Source organism: Neopelma chrysocephalum, unplaced genomic scaffold, assembly GCF_003984885.1.
Source record: "Neopelma chrysocephalum unplaced genomic scaffold, ASM398488v2 Primary Assembly neopelma1_26, whole genome shotgun sequence".
Lineage (NCBI taxonomy): Eukaryota > Metazoa > Chordata > Aves > Passeriformes > Pipridae > Neopelma > Neopelma chrysocephalum.
In genome coordinates this window covers 26,481,346-26,497,067 of record NW_020897695.1, presented here as the reverse complement: position 1 = coordinate 26,497,067, position 15,722 = coordinate 26,481,346, and the positions used below count along the sequence as shown (strand labels likewise).

Here is a 15,722-nt window from a genome sequence, read left to right as displayed (position 1 = left end):
AAATTACTACTGACCTCTCCAAAAGCTGTCTTCCTTTAAATAATAGATATTGATGTCATGTTTCACAACACTGATATGTCTGAACTGCATCATCTGTAATCTACTGATTTCTGTGTTTGCACATATCTGCAAACAGTCAAGATGTATAATTTTTTTACCCTCCAAAAGTGAAACAAATGTCGAGATTCTGTTTTAGCAAGTTTTTTGAAAAGTGCTTTTCCTCCATCCTTAATTGTCAGCCTGAAAAGTTATGATCCAAGGCAGAAGCAGACGGTCTTTTTAGGGATAGTATATTCTTCAAAGATGTTTCTAAAAATTCAGAAGCAGATTATAGCTGAAGTGAGTCCAAACTTTTCAGTCGTTGTCTTTTAATTGTACTAAATTAGGTATTAGCTATGTTAGTCTGGGATAATATTTTCTCATTTATTGAAGATCTTGATTCTCTCTTTCTCTTCTTGAGAATCTTTAAAGTTTTTGAGATTTCAGCCCATGATTAATCTCTAAAAAGCATGGCTTTCACCTTCTAAAGACAGTTGTAAGCTTGCCTGTGGAAACTTGTTGATGGAACATGGAAGCATCTTATTTCCAAAAACAGAAGTTAACTTGTACTTGGAAAATGCCCAGGATGGGCAGATGAATAAACAGCTGAGGTTTTTTTGTTTAAGCTTAAGTGACAATTCCCAGAGATGCTGAATCGCTGACTTTCCCAGCTGATGTTGTACATCTAGGAGTAATTAATAAGTAGAACACAAACAATTATCTTCAGGAGTAAAAAAAAGATAATCTGGAGGAAGTGAAGGTTCAGGCCATTGTATGGGGCAGATGATGATAAGTGAATGATTATGGATGTGTAGTACAAAAAGTTACATGCTACGTTTGACTTCACTATTACAAGTTAATCTTACTGTGTTTATTACAACAGTTTATGATCATGCTGCCTTAGTCATGATGCTGTGAAGCCTACTTATTTCTGCACATCGTCTTTCAAATTAAGGACTCTTAAATGCTCTACCAACGCTAGTGTTATTCGAACATATGTTGACATGGACTATTATTTTATTCCTAGGAATTGATTTATTTTCTTAGGGATGCTAGTGACGAAAATTTTTAGATTTTTAGAAGAATAAAAGGTAATAGCATTAACAGACTTGCTTCAGTGCAAGAAGAGAAAATGAGTGAGGTTCAGAGAGACAGACAGGTGTATTCACATATCCCAGAAAACATGCTGACTCAGTATTGCTGTTTCTGTGGCTTCTGTGGAGGTAAGGAAAGCTGATGAAATTTTGAAAGGAAGTACAAGTAAGTACTACCTGCTTTCATCTGAAAGTGATTCACAGCCTGTTGTGCAGCATTCCACAGAAGCTCAGGAATGACCTACCCCGTCTAGATCCATAAAGGTGAATCAAAACTCAAGCTCATTCATATTTCATGAATCTGGCTAATTAGGAGCTGTGGTTGAAGGTGATGGTGGTGTTCAGTACTCAAAGGAAAATGAGTAGGAACTCACAGGAGAAAAAAAAAATCTGATATTTCTTTGTGTTGTGTTTTTTCCCATACATTCATCCTGTCACTAACATTCAAGACTCTATAGAGACCTATGAAAATATCCTTAGCACCTTGCCATGAACTCTTATCTATCCAAGAATCTGTTTTAGCCTCCACTGAAGTAATAGTTAGCTCATCACTTGCTTCAGCAGTCAAGCACATTTCTTTGTAAAGTGCTAATTCTTGTCTGTTCTAGATTGATCACTTCTTTTGTGGCAAAATGGCTCCTTTGTTTGTCGTTTTATTCTTTAAAATGTGTATCCTTTCAACTCTGCAGTTCTAACATATTTCAGCAGTACCCTTGCAGAATGCAAGAGTTATGTCACATGTACAGCATTTATTCTTTGATTGTGCATATGTTTTAATCTATAATATTCACAATCACGAGAATATTTCAAATTTATTTGGTAATAGTTACTTGCTGAAAACTTGAAGGACTCATTCTGTGAATGCAAATGGGCAGTTTATCCCACATATAAAAGTTACTAGTAACAGCTTAGCTTGAGGATTAGGTCAGTAGGTACACAATGCTGTTTTTCTGAAGACTACATTTTACAAAACAGACACAAAAACATTTTAAATAAAAAAGTGACTAATTTAACTGTATTTATCCTTCTGAAAACCAGCCAGTGCATTGCAAGCTAAAATATCCCTTCTGTCTAAGGCCTTCACTCTCTTAATCCCAAATTTAGATTGGAATCCAAATCCCACTTTGTGCAATTTCTATACAAGTTTGTAATGAAGAATCATAAAAACAGCTAGAAGCTTTGTAGCCTATGTTACTTCAAATACTGCTTATTTTACTTGTAAAATGTCTCTCTACTGACTTAAGTATCAAAAATATATGATCTGAGTAGAATTATTTTTTAAAGTCATGTTTAACTGTCCTCTCATGTTTCCCTTAGGGAAGATCTTTGTCATTTAAGACCTTCCTCATCTGGGTTTTAATCAGTATTTACCAAGGTAGGAGAGAGTCCTAACTTTACTGAACTGAGAATTTTTTGTCTGCTATTAGCAATATTGTTTTTCAGCTGCAGGTTGAATTCCCAAAGCTTAACATTTCATCAACAGTTATATATATTGTTTTCTGTTTATCTCGTAAATCGATATTCCTCTGGTGTGCCAGACCTATTCAAAACACAGCATGGATTGGTATTTTTATTGGTGCATGTCACCTAAAAAAGGACATGTTTTTAATTAAATGCTAATCCAGAAAAATTTTAATGAGTGCTTATCACATTGCATGTATTTACACAGTAGTTTTCTTTCATGGAATGACAGAAGTACTGTTGAAGAAATCTGAATTATGTAATCAGATAAAATTAATTACACTTTCAGCAATATCTCATTTATTTGCAGCACTTGACAAAATAAGGTTAATTAACAATTCATCAGATATATTGCACTAAAAGGTGTTTAATTTTCTAATAGTTTTATTTCTTTACGGCTTTACTTTGGTTGGTTTATTTCACATGCACAAAGTACAGTAAATACCCTTCATTTCTTTTAGAAAGATCTCTGTTGTTATCTTATTAAAGAAATTACTGGGCATATTTTCATAAGTAATCAAATGTTCAGTGTGCAGTTGTGAAAACTGGTACAGTGAAATTTTGTTGCAGAGTGTATTGTTAACTTTGTGTGCCTTTCCACCCTACCTAGGTGGTATTCTGATGTATGGAGCCCTGCTGCTTTTTGAATCTGAATTTGTACATGTTGTTGCCATTTCTTTCACTGCCCTAATCCTGACTGAGCTCTTGATGGTTGCACTGACCATACGAACATGGCACTGGTTAATGGTGGTGGCTGAATTCCTCAGTCTTGGCTGCTATGTGGCCTCTCTTGCATTTCTAAATGAATATTTTGGTGAGTAATAGTAGAAGCATTTGGGCAAAGAACCAGTTTATATTTTTAATATATTTTTCTCGTGTTTTTTCAATTAAGAATAGGTGATGTTTTGAAATCCAGCTTTCATTATAAGAAATATGACTGAGTTTAAATTAGGTCTAATTCATGTTGGGTTAAATTCTCTCTTACCCTTTTCTCCTAGAATTTGACAACCTCTATTCCTGTTAGTATTATCTAGATGATAAACTTTACTCAAACCACTCATGCCTTTTCCATCCTTGATCCAATATTGACAGTCCAAACTGCATACCTTAAATTGGCTTTGAGGTTTGCACTATTGAAAATATATATGATTATTAAAAAAAATCAGGATCTTTTGCTGAATTGGTGCATTATTTTATATGCCAGACCAAGTGGACCTCATTAGATCTAACCGACAAAGTTAAAATAGCTGAAATATTGCTAGAGAGTGAGGCAGCAGGCTATTAGGATAGATACCTTATATAAGAATTGCTGTTTCATAATTATACTAAGCTTATATTAAGCTTGCTTTAAGGTGTGGTATGCCATACTGTGTCTTAAGGTTCTGATTGTTTATAGGTCACAAGATAAAAGAACACATTTTAACTGCAAATCTTAACAGTTAAGGATCTGAGCATCAAAATAATACATATTTCTTCTTGTATCAGCTTATCCTTTAGTAAAAACAACTGTCTCAGTGTAACTTTACAACTGTAATTTACAGAAATATATGTAACAACTTTAATTATACTTTGTGAGGAGCAGAATACAGCTCCTTCTTCTCTGTCACAGCAGAATTAAGTGTTACATGGTAGTTTCCAGGAGTCTCATAGTTCTGCTTTCACTCTCTCATGTTGGTGTTCAACACTAGAGTAGTGTATGTACATTATATAATTATTTTTTAATCAGTAAATGCTTCACTGCCTGTCCTAGGTGTTCTGTTACTTCCCAGATTTCTCAGGAGTCAAATTTTAGTGAAGAAACAACCCTACTGGGGTTGGTACTTGGGTTGTACATTATTTTGGATTTGCCAGAGTACCTTTTTATTTTCTCTGAGACTGATGCACAGACTCCTTAATAGAGATTATTGGGTTGATTTTCAATCTCCACAGCCAGATTACAAATGAGAGGAACAAGCAAGAGCAGATACAGGTACTGTCACTTGAGTCCAGACTTCCAGGAACTTCATAAGGCAGAACTTGCTGCTTCACCTTTGTAAGTCTGTAGTATTGGTGACAGCCAGTCCTTTCATCCTTTCTGGTGTTGTTTCGTGAAAAACACCTTTAGGTGATGTTCACAGATGTGTAAAAGCTGCAGGAACTTTGTTTCTTGCAAACTTTTCCATAAAGTGAGTGTTTTTCTGTCCTCATGTATTTGCTGGACAAGCGCAAGCAACTGAGTCTATAAATATTTGCATGGCTTCTTGCAGCCTGGGGATTTAACTTGTGTATTTTTTGTCATTAAGGGTACTGAAAAGGGCTGCAATTTCATTGGATTCTGTAAAGACGTATTTCACTGTGTGTTATTCACCAATTAATTGGAGGAAACGCCTTTTTGTTAGTCTCACTTCTGCTTAACGCTTTACTCTTAATTAATCTGTCACATTATAACTTGGGGGGAGGGAGTCTTTTTTAGTGTATGTGATGTAGCATAAACCTAATTGATGGTTTGCACTTCAAGATATAGAAAACTTCCATGTATCAGGAAAAATGATCCAGACTAGTTTGACTTCACTGTTTCTTTCAGTGATGTTACTTGTAAGCATCATCTCCTCCCAAAGAAATTATATCATGACATGGCATTTAAATTAGAAAGGCAAAAATATTTGAGACTTTTCTACAACTCTGACTCATGAAAGTAAATCAGTTTTTATGTTTCTGAGTTAATTTCACACGGTGGCTTTATTAGGCCTGTCTATGATATGTTACATAAGCTTTCAGTAGGTTTAAGCAGGCTTAGGCTAAAACTGTATAACAAGTGTATACATTGAAATTTAATAGGCAAAGTATTTTAATGAGTAAAGTTGGAGCAGTAAAGTATTTCTTTATTGCATTTTCTGAAGTGACTTTTAGTTCACATTAAAACAGTTTTGATGGAGTTGTTTATACAATACATTATACCTTGAAGTCAAATGTAAGAGAAGTGCCAGTGTACTTGTGATCTTAAAACATGACCAAATGCAAAATCTGTGTTTTCAAAATGTTTTTATTTAATTGCTGCTTAAAATATTCTGATTGACATGTGAAAGGCAATGCTATTCCAGTTAATTCTACTAACATCTTTTTATTTCCTTATTTGTGTACCAAAGCTGTTAGGGTTTTGTTTTTTCGCATAACTTTTGTATTTTCTGTAAATCTTTCATTTTCCCTCTTTGTGAAACAGGTATAGGCAGAGTGTCTTTTGGAGCTTTCTTAGGTAGGTGAAGTTTAAATTTTCTTGACTTTTTTTAAAATTTTAAAAAATTCATTAAAGACTAGAAAATTATTTAATATACACATTTGTAAATAATGGAAAAAATAATAAAAAAATTTTTGGGGTTACCTGGGTTCTGGGATCTTCCCATTATAATTAAGTATGACCTGATTATCACAAATATGGTCAAAAGAATTCAGTAGCAAGTGCAGAGTTGTCACCATTCTTGTTGATGTCTGTCACAAAAAATTAACTTCTCAGTGTGGCTTGTAACAATATCACTACAAATTTCCCTTGAAATTTTTGGGCTCTAATTTAATCTCTACAGTTTTAAGAATCATTCAGGCTAGTTGTTGTGACTCTTTCAGAGAAAAATAATCAATATGGAATAAAGGATCCAAACTGGTAGCAGAATTTGTGACTGGGAACTTGTATTATAGTAGGTAAAAATTGTTCTTATTAGTAGAAAAATGAGCTGACTTTACTTTTTCTTATGAGAGAGTATTGCTTTTAAGCTGAGATTCTGTTTCCCCTAAAATTACTTGTGCTGCAAAGCACAGTTTTTAAGCACCATAAAGGAACTCTGAAGTTCCTGTCTAGAGAAAATAGTTGGCAAAACCAAAATGTTGAGGTTAGCTTTCTCTTTCTGCTTCTTTGTTGCCCTTTATTTTTTTAATTTTGCATGGTCTTGGACAATAGCATAGGCAAACAATTAGGAGAGTTTTATTGACTTTGCACTATAGAAGTTCCACTTCCCATGTTACCAGCTCCCATTACTTATTTTCCCTTTTTATTTCTGCAGATGTTGCCTTTATCACAACTGTGACCTTCCTGTGGAAAGTGTCAGCAATCACTGTTGTAAGCTGTCTTCCACTTTACATTCTCAAGTACTTGAAGCGCAAGTTCTCTCCTCCAAGTTACTCCAAGCTTACCTCGTAAAAGTGATTATATTCCTATGGTTTTTCACTCACACCAGTCTGCAAATCGCATATTCACTGTGCTTTAGTGTCTATGGATTTATGTTGGACTAAAGAAACTTTAAAAAAAGAAATTCAAAAATCGAAAGTGGTAGTGTGAATAGAGCACAAAAGGGAGGAAACATCTTACAGATACAATAACACGGAAGTACACTAACAAGACTATCAGAGATAAAATATTTTTTTTTACTTTCATTTGCTATGATTATAAAATAAAACTGAATTACCTTTGATTTGACAATGCTTCTGAACTTTTCATTGCTACTGTAAAGGATCTTTTGCTACTGTGAAGGATTTTTTTCCTATTGTATTTGTCTTCTGCAAGTTAAATTGAAAGTTTTGTTATTTATTACAAAAATTCCCTTCTTTAATTATTATATAACTTCCTAATTCAAGCCCTTTCCTTTAATGTTTCTATATGGAAAAGGTCAATCGTCCATACTTACTGTAACAAACCTAATACCTGTAAATGCCTGTGTCTGTATTAGCAGCTATTATTCCTCATCAGACATTGATTAATATGCACTATTTGAATTATGTACAGATGTCTGCATAGCACAGTCTTATTTTAGGAGCTGTTGTCCTATCCTGTACTCTCCATTTCTGGCACCAGTAAATTACAGATGTGTGATGCTGACAGCAGTTCTTTAAATGCACATTACAGCCAGGTTGCACAAAAGCTGTTTAAAATGATAAATTCTGTACATAATTCCACAGCACCTATTGATCTGTACAGATATCAAAGACATGGCTGCTTGGTAAATATGTTTTAAAATTCTTATTCATTTTGTATTTGTAAAACTGCAAATAGTGTCAAAGTACATTTCTATATATGAGAAGTCCAGTAAACCTTGTATTAGCTAATATGTTTAAATTGCCTTGTAATCTGTTTACTTAGGTTACTCAGGTAAAAGAAAATAAGAGGAACACGTGAACATTCTGGTAGAAAAATCTATCATCTTCCAAGTTGTAAATGTTTTGTTTCTGTAACTTAGTTTGGATGCAAACTTGTCAAAAAAAAAAAAAAATCAAAACACTTTTGCTTTTTGTAAGCTGTCAGAGTTGAGTATCTTGGCTGAGTTATGACACTTTAAAGCAGTTGATGATTTGTTCCAGAAACTCATATGCTCTGATGCAATCTGAAGGGTCCAAATATTGTATACTGTACTGGCAAGTAGGATATGTTAATTTTCCATTGTGATAAAACTTTGCTTTCTCAAGAAGTACATATAATGAATTTGGCATAGTCTGTTAATCAGTGGAAAGGAACAACAAAGCTATTCATGCTTTATTTATTAAATATTTATGTGTGTGTTTTTAAAAAACGCTTAATATGGATGTCATTTTTATGTTTGAATGTATGCCTTTACAACATAATTCCTATTTTAGTCTCTTATAACTTTGCCCTTATGCCATTATTATATTGGATGAGTAATATATAAGTGATAAATATAACTACTTCCTGGGAGAGCAGAAGAAACTACTGCAGAGCTATTTGGACTCCACCCCACTCCATTAATTTTTATTTTGGAAATTTTTCTTACTAGCTGTTTATCTGCTTTCTTTTTTAATTTTCATTCTTCATTATAAAAGCAATAAAGCCTAATTTCTACCAAATATTAATGGTATATATATTAAATAAACTATTGAAGTAGTGTTTCCTTTAATTACCCAACGTCACAGACTAGTTTGCTCTATCCCTGTGTCACTTCTGTAAAACCCCCACAAGATGTCACTATTCTTGCCTACTAACAGAAGCCTTTCTGCATCATGTGTGGTTTTGGCAAGATACTCCTGATTTTTACTTTTAGTTTAGTCCTGTGATATTTTTCTTGCTGATTTGCTTTAATATTATATTTTCATCAGTAAGTGATAATTGTTTTTAAACAATAAAGGAAAGTCACTAGTGTGCAGTTATTCTGAAACATTGGTGGCATTTCTTCAGACCTTTTTATCTTAACACATTTTTAGCTTACAACCATATGCATAAGATTCAGGAGATAAGCAAAAGCACTTACAGTTGGTCGTCTTTCATCTATACCTCACATCTTTGACATTAGCAGACAATGAGAAAAATTGAAGTAGCATTGAAAGTGATGGTGTTACTGCAGTACAGCAGTATGAGGTCCATTTGTATCCATGCGTACAGAATTTATAGCATATGTGTATTAAATCTCAACATTAAAACTCTAATGTTAGTGTGATAGCAAATGTATAGATTCTGCACACAGGTATAAGCCTTTCAAAAGTGGAGTCAGTTCTCTAGAGTGCCTGCTTTCTTCGTATTTTTAATATACAGCAAAGGTCCAGTTTCGGCTAGCCCTTTGTTTTGAAGACTGTGGAAGCCTGATTCAAGGGATTTACCTTGCTTTTGAGGTTCAGCTTTAGGCCTTGGATCTGCAAGTTACACCCAGAATGACCTTTAGTTTTATTTGGTATTAAATAAATGTTTACTTTTGTGAGCTGCTATATCAGATATGTTTTTCTGAAATGATAATCATGACTCTGAAAACATATTTGGAAAACAATTTCAGAACTGGGATAGGATGGAGGAGCAGGGTGTGAACAGGAAATACATCTTCACCAAAATAACATTCGTAACAATACATGGACCATGTTTAAGAAGCACATGAGCTAAACATCTACTAGATTTCCAGCGTAGTTTAATGGAAGAACACAGGGAAATGGAGAGATCCTGCAGAAGAGAACTACTGGTAATCATATTGGTTTTTTTTCTGATGCTATTCTGAATTTGTGTTCATGTAACTGCTAGAAAACATTTTACTACACAAGGTATTAGTTTGCAAATGGAAGATAAATCCTTGCATACTTAACATTAAGTATGTAGCACTCTGTAGCAAGTGTTTACAACAATGTTTTTATGTTCAAACTGAGCTTGCTGACAGATACCATCAGAATTCATCTATGTGGTATCTCCTGTGTTCTTCCTAAACTTTCAGAGTGGTTGACAGAAAATGTGCCATTGCTTTTGTATGTTATCTTGATGAGCAGCTTCAACTTGTCTTCCTACCCTCTGTCTGCAAGAGATCGTGAGTTTAAACTTCCTTCAGTCTCCTTTGAAAACATGTCTGCAAGAGAGAGCTCTGCAGTTGGGAACCTTTTCAGACTGGACAGCAGTTCTGCAGGTATTTTAGCAAGAATTTCGATAGCCACATATGTAGTTAAAACAGCTTTAGTCATGAGGGTCCGCTTCTGTAGACAATCAGGAGATGATTTCCATAAATATTGCTCGCTCTTATGCCCATTTGTACATGTTAGAGAATAGGCCTACGCAGTATAGTCTCCGTACTCCTCTGCAACCTTTTTTCTGGCTCAAGGCATTGAGACTACTTGGAAAAAGAACCAGTCTTAATTCTTCTGCTGGTGAGCTAGGCAGTGCATTCCTGGGATCATCCTCCATCCCTAAACTGATGTGCACTTCCACCCTGCTCATATAGGGTACAGTGGAGGGTTCCTTCACAACTGGAGGTTGGGGCTGTTCAAGCCTGAGCCACACTGGTTTGCATATTTACCACGTGAGTGATCGTGAGTCAGGCCTAGGGAAGGGCTCACTGTATAAGTGGCAGGATAGACTTTCTTAGAGGCTTTGGAGATGCACTTTGAAGGTACACATCTTTGGAGATGTGTACCAAAGATACTCCAATGTGATCTCTTTTTCTGCTTTTGAACAGCTTTGTATTCCTGGGTTTTATATTGGCAGGATGACATGAAAGAGGCTTGCATCTGTTTCACACTTGCATCCCTCCATGTGTCCAGAGCTATTAATGTGGCTCCAACAACTCCTGTGGGGCAAAGGAGTTTAGTGCAGCATACGTGGGCTCTGGATCACTTAAAAAGTGATAGCCAGAGGAGGAGAAGTGGCTGTTCGGGTCTTGCCACCAATGCAGAAACAGTTCTTGAAAGTCCTGCTTAACCCTGATACCCGTTTGAATTTTAGCTTCCATGGAGTTTCTGCTTATTTTTGCTGGCTAGAAAGGAAAGAATTGGGCCAGCAGTCTCTTATAACACTTAATTGAATAACCTTTCTGTATCTAGGCTGTTATTATTATAACTCAATTGAAACTTGAAGGCAGTCAAAAAGCCCTTCGATATGTTAGCCCCCTGTAGGGAGGAAAATCAGTACGAGTGAACAAAGACAACATGGATTGAGCATTATACGTAAATAAACAGGAGGCACAATGTCTTTAATACTGTGTTAAAAAGCGTTGGAATTTCTTTTGTAAACAAAACACACTTAAAGTGAGATACTTCCCAACAAGTATTAACTACCCAACAGATGCCCACAGCAGGGTTCACAGCTATTATTGTGAGCGGGAATTTGCTCAGCCAATTGCTGACAAAATCCGCCTCAAATAGGCAATTGCACTGAAAGACCTATTCACTACTTCATCGACCAAAACCATAGTTTTGATCAAAATATTTTACAGCAGAGGTGGTGAAAACTGAATGCCATGAACAGAATAATGAGAGAGCACTCTGCAGTGGAATTGACAAATTCTGCTTTATTGTTCCACTCCTGACCGGTTTTTAGCAAAACTGCTGCTGAAATTTGTCCTTACTGTAGTCTCCTCCCGTCCTCCAGCATGCATTCCACTTGAAATTGTAATCGGCCATGGTAAACCTCTGAATTGCTCCAAAAAAATCAGGCTTGAGGAATAGTTAGCCTTCTGCATTACTGAACTAAGAGAATGTCTGCTCTGAGGAGATACTGTGTTCTATAACTGTGATGTGTATTTATGTCCTTGCCTTTATTCTTCTAGCAGTAAACTTTCCTCTTCTCTTGACAAAACTGCCAAGAATAAAAAGAGCTTTGGTTATAATGTTCACATAGCTTTAAGCAAGCAGTACACAAAATAGACCATTGTAATTCTTATTTGTAGAGTTGCTTTCCATTGTTTCTCTGTAACATAAACATCTAGTTTTTTCCATGGGGCCTCTGTGTTTTGCTCCGAGTTCTAAGCATGAATTCGATTTTGCAAAGTAAACACACGTTATGTGGAAGCAAATTATAGATAACTACTTCAAAAGTCTGTTGAAAATTAATTCCTGGCTGGAAGGCTGGGGGTTGTTAATGGATGAGTAGACCTGTAAGGGGTAAGTGTGTATGTACATATGTTTTGTATTTATTGCAATCATCTATTGCCTATTTGAAGGAGAGATCTGGGAATTCTCAGTCAAGAGATTCCCTTGGGGAAAAGCTCTTTGCTGCATGTGCTCAGTAGAGGGAGATGAGCTGTTGTTTCCCTTGCGTGCAGTCTCTGGTTGCCGCCTTCTCTTGCCATTGAATTCCAAATTCATCTGCAGGAACACAGCTAGTTATGCACTTCCTCCCACAGCTTCTGCTTTCCAGAGTACCTTTTCCCTTCGTCAGAATACCGACTCTTCCATGACAGTCACTTGAATATATGTCTGTTGGTTATCTTGATCTCAGCTGAACAGAGTTTATCCTAGCTGTAGGAGGTAATTTTTCATGTGTCATGAGCAAGGTAGATGGCGCAGACATGGTCTAGTACATACCTACACCTATCCAAATGCAACTAAACCAATTGCAGTCTATCTGTGATTTAAAAACAAAACCAAAACAACAACAGCAAACCCACCAAAACAAACCCAAGCATGAACAATTCTATCAAATTCTAGGAAGGAGGTGAAGGGAAACAAGATTTAATGGCTTTGAAACTTTTACCCTGTGGCTGTAGTGGTTTTGGCTTGCTGATAGTTACCTTTTTTGGCATTATCTTCATGTGAGAAGATAGTAAAATATTTCAAGTTACTAAATTATTAATCTGATTTTTTAAAATATCCTAGCTGGAAGCCTTCACATTACTTTCCTACCTGTGCATGGCTAGTTGCAATTCTGGTAGGTCCTTTTATATTATTTTTCGTATTATAATAGGAGAGTGAGAGTTGAAAGCAACATGTGAAAATATCTGTACATTTGTTAAGAATTGGTTGTTATAGGAAAGGATGCCAAGATTTGAGAAGTAAGTATCTTGAAGTGTTTTAATCTTACAATTATTGTATGATTCTATGAAATAAAAGGTGAAAGGAAGAAATCTGCTACTCACATTAACTTGTGCAGAGTTCAGAGCTAAAACAATCAAAATACACCTACATGGCAAATCTTACCAAAAAAAAAATTCAATAACATTTTAAGAAAATAAGCCTTTTAAGATGACTGTGAGGCTCACACCTGAATGTCTGGAACTGGAGGGAAATCACATTTTGAACAACCCATCGAGCCTCAAAGAAACAATTTCAGACAGTCAAAAGGCTATGCATTTCTTCCCAGCTCTTCTATTCAGGTCTGGCCCTGCTTGCCAGAAGAGATTTTCCGGAGCAGGAATGACCAGGATGGGCTGTTGCATTGCACTTGTGTTGTTGCATTATCCTGAGAATGGCAGCTGTGAAAAGGTGCCTTCATGCTTTGGTCCAGCTGTGCCCACTGGAATGTTGGGAGACACGGATGTAAGTAGTCCCCAGCCTGAGCAGTTGTCTGGTCATTGAAGCCATCGGCTTCTGTGTAAACTCATTTGTAGTGCTGGAAGGGCAGCAGGGCAGAGAAAAATAAGCTCTCTTTGTATAACCTGAAGCAAATTTGGGGGGAGTGGGAAAAAAGCCAAGCTGCTAGTCACATAACCACGCTACCAGCTTACTATCTGTCCAAATGCAATTACTTGGAGATGGCAGGTGAGGCGGGAGAACAAGGTTATAGCTCAACTGTAATGCAGAGCCAGCCAGTGTCACTGATCTGGTGCTCAGCAGCGCAGGAGTCTGTCTTCTTGACATGCAGGTAACTCACTCTGCCAGTTCAGACATATCATCACTGTGAGTGATGGAGTTCACTGCTGGAGAATCAGGAAAAGGCTTCTTAAAGCCAAGCTGGCCCTAGAGGCAGCTGCCTTGGGACATTGCAGCAGCAGAGATGTCCAAAACTGCTGAACTTCACATGTTCTGGTCAGACACAGGAAATGCCTTCAGAGGCAGAAGGCTGGGGGAGAAAACAAAAGCACGTGGGGAAACTTTATTTGGCCCGAGGCCCAACAAAAAATACTCTCAGCCCCCCACCCTGTACTACACTGCCTAGTGTGATGAAACATCCAGGCTGTGCCATGCTGTGGGATCAGGGCAGCCTCTGCAGCTTCCACCTCTGGAGTCCACTAGCCTGGCGGGAAAGGGTGTAGAAGAAGGGTGTAGAAGGTGTTAAATTCTTGCTCTTTTTGTTTTACCCTGTACACAGCTCTGTTGCAGCCTGATGCCATGGTGTGCAGAGGGAGTTAGTGACTCCCAGTCCAGAAGGCAGCTATCTTGAAGGAGCCCTAAGCCAAGTCTGTGAGGTTATCTGTGCCACCCAATGCTTGGCATGGAGGTACAGCCCCTAAGCACAAAGTGCTGCTGTGACCCTGTGCTCATAGCAAGACAGTTGGCATCACCCTGGGGACATCAGGAGGTCTCCCTCATGAGCTGGTCTTCATGCAAACCATCTCATTTGTGTTTTGAGCATCTGATTGACCATGTCATTGCCCTAGCTATTCATCAGCACCTGCCATTCCTGCTTGTGGTGTTCTTCTCTGAGTAACCTGGGCATCTGGAGCCTCTTTGAAATTGCAGCCTGCCGATCCTGTAGCTGTTGACTCAAGCATACTCACATCTGCGTGTGGGTCAGGGCTGGTGACTACAGTCAAGACTTCATTTATTTGTGTTGTATTTATTTTTAAAGATGGGACACAAATTCCATGAGAGAGACTCATCTGGTGATCATGTGAAGAGAGTGACCAAGCAGCTTCTCATGGCTGAGCTGCTTTCAGGCAAGCTGAATTCAGTATATGCCCTGCCAGTTCAAGTAAGGGAGAAATTTTGGAAGGAAGACACCCTCCAGTGACTAAAGGAAAAGATGAAAAACAAAGACCTCTCTGGAGTCTTTCTTGTTACCTGTCAGTCCTGTTTGAGTCGCAGACATCTCCATGCTCTTCTACTTTGCATCCCTCCTTTTCTGGTTTGATACTCTTCAAAGACATAAAAATATAGGAACTTTATCTTGTTTTAGGAAAGAAAAAACAGGAGCTGCCTGCAAGTCTAGAATATAGCAGTTAGTCAGCTTTATATTGCACAAATTTCAATGAGAATATCAAAATTTGAGGCAGAAACTAAGAACTTGAGACATGAGGCAAGTGAAGGGAGAAGACTTATAATTTCCATCGTTTTGCCTATACAAAAGCTTCTGTTCCCAGTTGGAGGCAGCCTTCCCCAGGAGTGACTGGTTATTTTAAATGCTACTATTTTTAAGTCTCTAGCTGCAAAAACTCAACTATGTACAGATACAGGGGATCACAAAGGATTCTATGAGGCCCTGAAAACAGCATATGGGCCTACGTACCAAGTCCAAAGCCCACTACTCAGTGCAGATGGTCAAACGCTTCTGACAGATAAAACCTCCATTCTGAATAGATGGTCTGAACACTTTCAGACTCTTTTCAGTACCAACCGTGTAGTCCAAGACTCAGCAATTCAATCCATCACACAACAACCGGTGAAATTCGAATTGGATACTGCCCCCACTTTAGGAGAAACCCTCAAGGCCATACAGCAGGTGAAAATCGGCAAGGCAGCTGGGGTTGATGGAATTCCACCCGAAGTCTGGAAACATGGGGGCCTTGCACTCCATGCTAAATTTCATGAGCTTGTGGTGCGCTGTTGGGAACTAGGCGAACTACCTTCAGACCTTCGTGATGCAGTCATCATCACCTTGTATAAGAAGAAAGGTACTAAATCAGACTGCTCAAATTACCGTGGTATTACTCTGCTCTCCATTGCTGGCAAAATCCTGGCAAGAATACTCCTGAACAGACTAATACCCGCTATAGCAGAAGAAATTCTACCTGAAAGTCAGTGTGGCTTCAG

At 37.4% G+C, this 15,722-nt stretch overlaps 1 protein-coding gene across 4 annotated transcripts in view; it reads left to right on the top strand.

Annotated features, from left to right (window-relative positions):
• ATP9B (ATPase phospholipid transporting 9B (putative)) overlaps positions 1–9,262 on the top strand; it is a 165,264-nt gene extending 156,002 nt beyond the window's left edge. The window contains exons 27-30 of one of the 4 annotated variants that reach the window (XM_027676004.1): positions 2,451–2,508; positions 3,205–3,408; positions 5,794–5,826; positions 6,626–9,262. In XM_027676004.1, coding sequence (XP_027531805.1) covers positions 2,451–2,508; positions 3,205–3,408; positions 5,794–5,826; positions 6,626–6,762 — 432 coding nt within the window. In that variant the 3' untranslated portion in view covers positions 6,763–9,262. Of the gene's footprint in view, positions 1–2,450; positions 2,509–3,204; positions 3,409–4,523; positions 5,757–5,793; positions 5,827–6,625 lie in introns of those variants that run through there. The other 3 variants (XM_027676008.1, XM_027676005.1, XM_027676006.1) reach the window with 3 other exon arrangements.
• Positions 9,263–15,722: the final 6,460 nt, after the last annotated feature.